At 58.3% G+C, this 9,755-nt stretch overlaps 1 protein-coding gene and 1 long non-coding RNA gene across 3 annotated transcripts in view; one reads left to right on the top strand and one right to left on the bottom strand.

The window, feature by feature from the left end:
- Window positions 1-6: 6 nt before the first annotated feature.
- Window positions 7-8,790, top strand: SCN1B (sodium voltage-gated channel beta subunit 1). Of its 2 annotated transcripts, none has more exons than XM_040446173.1 (6): window positions 7-178; window positions 1,917-2,083; window positions 2,863-3,103; window positions 7,513-7,654; window positions 7,991-8,062; window positions 8,150-8,790. In XM_040446173.1, the coding sequence occupies exons 1-5, from the start codon at window positions 139-141 to the stop codon at window positions 8,055-8,057; spliced, it is 657 nt and encodes a 218-aa protein (XP_040302107.1). In that variant the 5' UTR covers window positions 7-138; the 3' UTR covers window positions 8,058-8,062; window positions 8,150-8,790. The 2 variants fall into 2 exon arrangements, with proteins under 2 accessions (XP_040302107.1, XP_040302108.1); XM_040446174.1 differs by having other exon boundaries at window positions 7,991-8,067.
- LOC121011593 (uncharacterized) overlaps window positions 3,762-9,755 on the bottom strand; it is a 7,007-nt gene continuing 1,013 nt past the window's right edge. Inside the window, exon 2 of the long non-coding RNA XR_005781653.1 lies at window positions 3,762-4,571. This is a non-coding gene — a long non-coding RNA (uncharacterized LOC121011593). The remainder of the gene's footprint in view (window positions 4,572-9,755) is intronic.

Below are 9,755 nucleotides of genomic sequence, written 5' to 3'. Positions count from 1 at the left end.
CCTTGCCGGTCCCAGAGCCGCAGCTGCTGCGCCCGCGCGCTCCCGGGGACATTCTAACCGCCGCCCGGGCCCGCTGCCTCTTGCCCCGCTATTAATACCGGCGGCCCGGGAGGGGGGCGCAGCGCGCGCAGCGCAGCCATGGGGACACTGCTGGCCTTGGTGGTCGGCGCGGCTCTGGGTGAGTGCGCGGTGGCTCGGGGCGGGGGGGGGGGGCGGCGGAGGGCACAGCCCGGGCAGCGGCCCGGCGGCGGTGTTCGCGCGCGGGACCCGGGACAGCGGGGCGAGGGCCGCCCCCGGCCCATTCCCCGGCGCGGCTAAGTCCGCTTCCGAAGTTGTGAGCGCGGAGCGCCGGGCGCGGGGCGGGGGAGGGCGGTGGAGGTGCGGGTGGGCGAGAGAGGGCGGGGGCCGGGCTGGCACAGCTCGGCGGCTGCGGGCGCCCAGCCGGGGGCGAGGAAACGCGGAGTCAGCTGCTCTCGGAGCCCCGCAGGCTGCAATGTGACACCCACAGCCGCGGGAGGGGGTGGGGGAAGGCGGCGCCCGGAGACTGGGACGGGGGAGACCGAGACACAGGGAGAGATGGGGACGGAAGGAAAGGCGCGAGAGACACAGCCACTCGGAGTACTCGGGCTTGCTCCGCGGAGACTGGGGATCGGGAGTAAGGGGGGAGACGGAGACCGAGAGGGATGTAGAGGGTGCCAGAGAGAGGCCGAGAAGCGAGTTAGAAATCGGAGCGCTAGAGAGAGAAACTTGAGAGAGGCAGGGCCAGGCGGAGACACAGGTAGACACAGGAAGGGACGGGGTGTAAAAGAGGCAGGGAAAGGTGGAGAGACCGACCGGAAGAGGCTGTCTGAGTCTGGAAAGAGGACACAAAGCGGTGGGCCCTCCAGAGAGACTCCCTAAGAGATATAAAGTAGGGGAGACAGACACAGAGGTGCGTAAGGAGTTGGAGAGAGACCGAAGAGAAGGAAGACAAGAAGTTCCCAGGATTCCTAGACGAAGACACTCAGGGGGAAAACAAACGAACAAACAACAGAACACCCAGAGCTAGAGCTGGAGAGGCATAGCATTCTCTGATGAGTGTTGGGCCTTGGGAAGGGGGTGGCAGGTAAGAATGTGGAGGAGGCACCCAAAGGGACTGGAATCCAGTGCGGACGCAAAGTCCCTGAGGCTGCAAAGAGCTCAGTGAGTTTTGAGAAGCTGACAGGAGGTGGGACAGGAGTCGGGAGGTGAGGAGCCTTGGGGGCAGAGGGGCCAGAGGCCGAAGTTGGGTAGGGAGTGGATGACACCAGAACTTGGGGACCTGGGGAACAGGGCTGGAGCGCAGGTCGGCCCTGCTTCCAGTGCCCACCTAGCCCCCCGAGGCCTTGCCTTCTCCTGGTCCACTGTCTGGGGCTGACTGGTTTTTCAGAGCAGTAATGGTAGAAAAGACTCTGCCACCTTGAACTTCTAACCCATCTGGAATTCTAGTCCCACCACCTAAATGCTGCAGCACCCTGGGCAAGTGGATTTCTTAAGAAGGGCTACTTGGGTGGCTACTTGGGTAGAGAGCAAAGACTCGAAGTTCCTGACCATAGTGACAGCCCTATTTTGCTAAGGGGTGGGGGTGGGGGGGGGGAGCTTCCTGTGTGGCAGGCCCCCTGCTGGGGCCTTACCTAACTCACGGAATCTGCCCAGCAACGCCCAGAAGCAGAGACGATGGTTTCCCTCCCCTCACAGAGGGAAACTGAGGCCACAGATTCTGAGAGACTCGCCAAGGGGACACGGCAAGTGGCAGGGCCAGGCTTAGTGTCTGGGTCTGTCCATTCATAATGTTATTGAGGGGAAACAGATGGTCTCCGAGAGCCAACAACCAGTGAGCCTGGCACTGCCTAGGGCGATGGGTGGCCCTGCGCGACCTGAGCCTGCTGTCCCCGCAGTGTCCTCAGCCTGGGGGGGCTGTGTGGAGGTGGACTCGGAGACGGAGGCCGTGTACGGGATGACCTTCAAAATCCTGTGCATCTCCTGCAAGCGCCGCAGTGAGACCACCGCCGAGACCTTCACCGAGTGGACCTTCCGTCAGAAGGGCACGGAGGAGTTTGTCAAGGTGTGCGGGCACACGGCTGCGGGAGGGTGGGCATTTGTGTGGGGGTTGGTGGCGGGCAGGGGCCAGGAGGGGGTGGCTTGTCTGTTTTCAGTAAGGTGCCACTATCGGTGGCCTGGGTTCGAACTCCGGCTCCCCCAGTGACCAGCTGGTGACCTTGGGCAAGGCGCTGAGCTTCTCCGAGCCTCAGTTCCCTCTTCTGGAAAGATGGGGGGGGGGTGATGGTCTCTAGCTCCGAGGTGTGTGTGAGGGTCCACGTGGCTGTTGCTCCTGGGACACGGGTGGCACAGAGTGAGTGTCGTTGGAACTATTTAGTGCCAGCAAGAATGTCTCGGCAGTCATTATGGAAGAAAAGCAGAACTTTTTTAGCCTCCTTTGTGTTACACGTATTTTGCATTACAAACGAGGGGGCGCCTGCTGGAGAGCTGGGGTCTGCAGCAGCTGAGATGGGACCCCTCTGTCCCAGCCTGAGGAGTGTGCCTGGTGGCCGGGAAGAACTTTAGAGAATGAAAGCCAGGAAGGCGGAAGGGGGGGTGGGGGGTACTCCGGAGGATGCCTGAGGAATATGTGTGTGAGTGTGCGTGTGTGTGCATGTCAGCTCCAGGGACACACTCGGCGTTGGGGGCGGGCCGGGGCCTGATCCTAGCCTCCCCTGCGCCCTCCCTGCCTGAGGTCACGGTGCCCGTGTGTGTGTCCACTGACTGTCTGAGTGTCAGGGCAAGGGACAGAGTAGTCTGGGTAGGGGGCCGGGCACAGGCAGTGACCGGCCCTGCCGCCCCCAGATCCTGCGCTATGAGAACGAGGTGCTGCAGCTGGAGGAGGACGAGCGTTTTGAGGGCCGCGTGGTGTGGAATGGCAGCCGGGGCACCAAGGACCTGCAGGACCTGTCCATCTTCATCACCAACGTCACCTACAACCACTCGGGCGACTACGAGTGCCACGTCTACCGGCTGCTCTTCTTTGAGAACTACGAGCACAACACCAGCGTCGTCAAAAAGATCCACCTTGAGGTGGTGGACAAAGGTGAGTCAGACCCTGCCTCCCCCCCTCACCCCTGTTGCCCACTGGCAGCCAGATGGCGGGACAGATGGCAGGTAGGGGACAGGCTGGCTCCACGCCTGGGCCAGGCAAACGCCCACGGCGGCGGGGGGAGCCGCACCTCCTTCCCCAGCCCCAGCTCTGGCTTCCATTTCCTTTCAACCCCAGGCAAGGGCCACAACAGGCCTCTCCTCTGGACGTTCTGGGTGCCAAACTCTGCCACCTGTGCTGTGGGGCCTCCAGCAGGTGCCTTCCCCTCTCTGAGGGAGGGTTGTCCTGTAGGATGCAGGTCGATAATGGTATCCACCTCCCAGGGCATTGTCTGAACTGTTCTATGGGAAGGTGTGCTGGGTGTCAGCTGCCTGGCCCGCAGAGGGGCCTCAGCAGTGGGGATGACGGTGGAGGTTCTGACTGTCAGAGAGCCTCAGCCCCTCCTCCCTTTGTGACCGTGAGGGAAGAGATAAGAGTGTGTCCCTTGGAGCAGAGCTCCTTAAATTCTGCTGTGTGCGTGGACCTGCTGGGAGTCTTGCTAATGTGCAGACTCCGACCCAGCAGGCCTGGGGCGGGGGCTCAGGCCAATGTCTAACGAGCTCTCAGCAAAGCCGACGCTGCAGGTCTGGGGCTACTCTGAACAGCAAGGATGCAAGGTGTTTTTGAACATTTCATCATTTTGGCTCCAGCTGCCTTGGATCCCTTCTCTGAACCATCTTCTGATGGGTGCAAACTGGAATTTTCCAGGGCACAGTGGCCCATTGGCTTAGAGTCAGGAAGATATCCCAGAACTTGAGCCACCCGAGAGCCATGGCAAGGACGCCCCGTGGGGCCCACGGCGCATGCGCATTGTCACGGGGACCGTGCATCGTCCTTCCTTTTACCCCAGGGGGGTGCCAGCCTCAGAGCCTACGTGCAGTCCCTCATTGAACCCTCCCACCCACCCTCCTGGCTAGGGGCTCTTACTACCCCCCACTTTACAGATGGGAAACCCCGGGCTCAGGGAGGTAAGACTATGTGGCCGAGATCACAGGGCTGGGACCCGGATTTGAACCCAACTAAGCGTGTGTGACTGCCGTTTCTGTTCTTGGCATGATTCACTATACTCTGCTGTCAGCCAGAGCCTGTGGGTTTCTTTTGATAATTAGCATTTTTACGCTTGTTATCAAAGTGATCCCGCAGGATTCAACACAGGAGACGTGTCGGAGCTACTCGCTGGTGTAGGTCACGATGCTGGGTGGGTGGCCACCCACGGATGTAGAAGATGGAGCCCCGCCCGAGGGAGTGGCTGTAGCAAGAACGCCCCCAAACACTGTAGCTGAACAAAATCTGTGTCAGTCTTGTCTCCTGAATCGGCGCCGAGGCCAGGGGTCAGGAGGGCAGGGAGGCTCCATGATACCGTTCAGGCAGCCGGGTTTCTTCCATCCTGTGGCTTGGCCCTTGCCCGGGATGCTGTCCTCACCTGCGAGGGGGAGGCGGGGGTCAGGTGCGCCCACGTCCCAGCAGAGCCTCTTTTAAACTTTATCTACCATATTCTTCTGCCCACCAGAGCCGGTGTTCTTAACAATTACCATAGGCAGAGCTATGTTGTTTTCCCAGAGTCTGTGGTTTCTTCATTATCCAACATGCTCTAGTGTTTTTTATCCACCGTATTAAAGCATTTTGTATTACTATATACTATACTCTTTAACATTACCAAATATACAACAATGTTTTCGTCATAATCCATCATACAAGAGTATTTTTAACATTACCCACCATGCTGTAGTACTTTAAATTAATCACATTGTAGTATTTTAAAATTTTACTCGTTATGCTATAATATAGTCAGCATTACCCAGCATACTGTAGTATTTTTAACATTACTCATCCCACCACAGTATGTCTTTCATTACCCATTATATTGCACTGTTAGTATTGCTGGCCATACCATATTTTTTCTTTTTTTCTTTTTTAATTTTTAAAAAATTTTTAAAGTTTATTTATTGAGAGAGAGAGAGAGAGAGAGAGAGAGAGAGAGAGAGAACGTAAGGGAGGGGCAAAGAGAGAGGGAGAGAGAGAATCCCAAGCAGGCTCCACACCATCAGTGCAGAGCCCAATGCAGGGCTCGAATTCACAAACCTCGAGATCATAACCTGAGCTAAAATCAGGAGTCGGAGGCTCAACCGACTGGGCCACCCAGGCACCTACCATATTCTTTTTTTTGTTATAATCCACAATCGTACTGCATTCTCAACATGACCCATCAGCCAATACTGCCTCCTGGTAATAACCCCAAGGAGGGTTTTCCAAGGAGTCATTTCCAAAGGAGGGCCCGTGGGTGCTGGTGGTGGGACCTTTGCCGAGCTGGCAGAGCTGCAGGAGACCAGAGAAGCACCCGGGAGTCCCCCACCAGGAGTGGAGCCAGCAAACAGGGACCAGAGGGCTGATTCTATTTTGGATATACCCAGCACGGGTGGAGAATGTCTTGAGGTAGAGCAGTGTCTGAGGCGAGGGAGAGACCTGGCATGCACAGATGTGGGCGGGGGCCTCAGATCTGGGGGCTTCTACTGGAGGCAGGCAGGTGAAGCTTTTAGAAGACTTGGGGGGTTTTAAAGAAATCAGAGTTCTCCCCAGGCAAGGCGCCTATTACCCTCTGCCCCAGTTCCTCATCTGTGAAGCGGGGGCACCACAGTCCTACCTCCTGGGATGTCTATACGGCTTGATGGGAACTGCACTTGATATACAGCAGCCTTTACCAAGTCTTTCTTCGGCTGTAGTGTTCCCAGGGCAGATAAGAGCCCAGACCCTGCAGCTGCTAACGCTTGGGGTTGAATCCTGGCTCCGAGTCCAATCCTGGCTGTGCCTCCTTGCCTAGCACCGTCCACTTTCTGAGCCTCAGTGTCCTTGTCTGGAAAATGGGTTACAGAGCCGTGCCTGTCACTGTCCTAATCTGATTGGGAGGGCAGGAGACACCAGATTACCTAAATCCCTTTGGGCACTGAGTTCCAGGAGCAGGGATGAGAACCCGATGGTGTAAGCTTTATCCAACATATATCCAACTCAGTGTGCTTCCTGAGGTCAGCTGACATGGGAAGGACCCTATATCCTTAGGGTGTTTCAAAGACTCAGAGAGATGCCCAGATAAGGAACTTAGCACACAGCCTGGCTGAAAGTGTGCATTCACCATATGAGATACACTCGTATCTTTTGAATGAATGAATGAATGAATGAACGAAAGGACCAACGAACGAATGATGTGTGGAACCCTTTCCCCAGCTCCTTCCGGCAGAGAGGCAGGGGAGAAGCATCCAGCCCGCACCCTCCCTCACTCTGGCCCAGAAAGCATCGGTGCCATCTGCACCGGTTGGAGCAGCAGAAAGTGCCCACGGACAGGGGAGGAAAGACCATGTGAGGACAGGGGGGAAATGAGGTCCCGGCCATCAGGAAGGAAAGGCCCGGGGATACGGACTGGACACCCGTGAAATCCGGCCGATGACGCCACAGTGGCCTCCACCTCTAGTTCCCTGGCTGAACGCATCCCCCTCATAGTTTAAATTTAGGCTCAATGAAAGGAAGCTGGCAATGGCAAGAGGCAGTGCCGTGGAAAGGATAGAAGGTTTCCGGAAAATGTCAGTGAATAGCCAACATTTAGGCAGTGCTGACTGGGAGCACATCCAAGCGTGTGCTTGGATTTTAAGCGTGTGCTTAATACAGATATTAACTTGTTTTCTGTTCCCAGCCACCCTGAGAGAAGGCATGAGTCTCATCATCTCCGTTTCACAGAGGGGGAATTGAGGCCCAGAGAGGCGGAGTCATTTACCTAAGGTCACACAGCTAATAAGAGGCAGAGGCAGGATCTGAACCCTGGCAGTCTGCCCCCAGAGCCCCCACTCTTAACAGTAATAATAGTATTAATAATAGTAAGCATTTATTGAATGCCATCTATAGGTTAAGCACTGTTCTAAGGATTTTTGAAGCGGACTTATTTTTACAGCACTCCCAAAGAGGAGCTATTGTCATTATCAGCTTCTCACAGATGGAGAAACTCACACCCAGAGAAGATGAGTCACTTGCCCAAGGTTACACAGCTGGCAAGTGGCAGAGCCGGGACTTGAACCCGAGCCTTCTGGTTGCAAAGCCACGGCTCTTGGGCACCTACGGTCACCTGAATGACACAGGTGCCCCCTCAAGCCACACAGGGAGGCAGGGTGAGGGGGACCTCAAGGCCCACCTGAGGCTGGTTATTAAGAATCATGGTAACGATGATGACTCTAGGGAAGCTGCATGGTCCTATTTGCAGACCAGGCCCAGAGAGGCCAAGCCACTTGCTCAGGCTCACACAGCAGGCTTGGGGCGCCTCAGGCTGTCATGCCTCCCGAGCCTAGCCTTGACTGCCACCTAACCCTGCCTGGCACTTGCAGCCAACAGAGACATGGCATCCATCGTGTCGGAGATCATGATGTATGTGCTCATCGTGGTGTTGACCATATGGCTCGTGGCAGAGATGGTTTATTGCTACAAGAAGATCGCCGCGGCCACGGAGGCTGCTGCACAAGAGAATGCGTGAGTGGGGTCGGTAGGGAGGGGGGTCAGGCGACCCAGACCAGGGCTTCCCCGAGAGGGATGTTAGTTGTCAGAGATGGATAAGGTCAGGTCCCAGCCCCTTCCCCTCCCAGGACCCAGGAGTCTGGACCCCCAGACTCCTCTTCCCTCAGACTCAGGACTCCGGTCCCCAGCCTAGACTTCTTATGGATCCTGGGAGCCCAGCCTGCAGTCTCCTCCTCTCTCTAGCTCAGAACTCTGTACACCTGGGGCGGAGACCCCAACCCGCCTCAGTTTCCTGGGGGTGGGCCAGACTGATGATGGGGGTCGCTGTACATCTGGCCTTTGCCCCCACAGCTCGGAATACCTGGCCATCACCTCAGAAAGCAAAGAGAACTGTACGGGCGTCCAGGTGGCCGAATAGCCCTGGTAAGGTAGGTGGGTGGGCAGGGACCGCAGCGCCCAGGAGGGTGTCGCCCACTAGGTCCCTGATACCTGTCTCTCCCTCACCTTTAGGCCCTGGGCTCCACCTCAAGGAAGAGCCAGCCCTAAATGGGGAACATCTGGGCACAGCCTGCCCCCAGTGGGGGTTGGCCATTCCCGGGCCTCCACGAGCCTCAGAGTCCTGCCAACGGAGCCGCCAGGGTGGGAGGGGGCAGGGGGCTTGGCTCACACCCCCAATCCAGCCTACTTCCTCCTGCTCCATTGCCCACCCACGCCATGCATGATGGGTAAAGCAATACTGCCGCTGCCCCCACCCCTGCTTCTGCTGCCTGTTTGGGAGGGGGGGCGGTGAGGTGGGGGCAGCGGCTCCGCACCCCTCCTCCTTGCTGATTTGCACACACTGGCCGCTTCAGATGCACACTACTGGGGCCCAGCCCCTCCCTGCCCCAGCCCCCACCCGGTGGGGGGTCGTGATGGGCTGGCGCGGTTTGGGGCAGGGGGTTCTGGGGCCCACCCCGACCCCCAGCAACATTTCCCCTCCTTCCTCTGGCTGGACCTGGGGTCCCCTCTCCCTGTGATGCACTCTTGCCCCCGGCCCAACCCTGCCCTCTCTCACCAGCCTTGGATCGTGGCCACTTAGAAAGGGGCCCGTTCAGCCTCGTCTCTCTTCACACAAGTAGTTTTGTTCATGAAATAAAGATTCTTGGACTTGATTCATAGTCTTTCTCGTGAGCCCCGTCACCCTCTACACCCCTCAAATCCCAAAGCCTCAGTTCTCCTGGGGAGCCGCCCTCCCGGGCAGGCAGTGGGACCTCTCTGTGCATGTTCAGGGGTAAGGATGAGGAAGGAGCAGGTGGGTGGGTCTCGCCCTCCCCGGGGACAGCCACTTAGTACTGACTAGTTGGGGTTGGGGGGCCACTAGCTCAGTGGGGACCGTGAGTGGTATGGGAGGGTGGGGGAGGGCAGAGGGGAGCCATGGGTAGGGCAGGGGGCAGCAGGGCAGGGAAGGTGCTCTGGAGAGAAGAGAGGGAATGCAGCCATCTCTTCCCAGCAGTGTGGGTCTCTGCTGTGATGGGAGCTGGGGAGAGGGAGAGGGAGATGAGGGGCTGGGCAGCAGCGGGGCCCCACCAGCACGACCCCCTGTGAGAGGCTGTGGCTCTGAGTGGAGCCAGTGTGTGGGGCGAGCAGCTGTGGTCTGTGTTTGGGTGCATGGCTGTCCACAAGCAGGTGTCTGATGGTGACCCTTGCGTGTCTGGGTGTTTATCTGGCCCTGGGGTCTGACGTGGATCGCTCTTGGCTGCTGGCGGGACAGTGTGTATCTGCCTGTGGACACTTCCGGCCACTTGGCCTGGGCCTCAGCACTCAGTGCTGCCTTTTCCGGGCCAAGCCCCCCATCCCCCCTGTGTAGGACTTCCAGGCTCCAGAGGTCACTGCTGCAGGCAGCAGGGAAGCTGCCAAAGCAAACCAGCCCCCGTGACTTGTAGGAAGGCAGCTGGGGGGAGGGGGCCGGGGCCAGGGCTGGGGCAGGGACCCGGACTGCCTTGTTCAGGAGCTGCACATGGGGGGCAGGAAATGGCAGGGACAGTGGCAGGCTTGGGGCTGGGCAGGAGGTGCTAGAGGAAGCAGGGGAGGACAGGGAGGGAGTTAAGCCTGAGCTGGGGCAAGGTGGGGGGGGGGG

This window comes from Herpailurus yagouaroundi, unplaced genomic scaffold, assembly GCF_014898765.1.
Source record: "Herpailurus yagouaroundi ecotype Mexico unplaced genomic scaffold, PumYag 194, whole genome shotgun sequence".
Lineage (NCBI taxonomy): Eukaryota > Metazoa > Chordata > Mammalia > Carnivora > Felidae > Herpailurus > Herpailurus yagouaroundi.
This window is presented reverse-complemented; position numbering and strand designations above follow the sequence as displayed.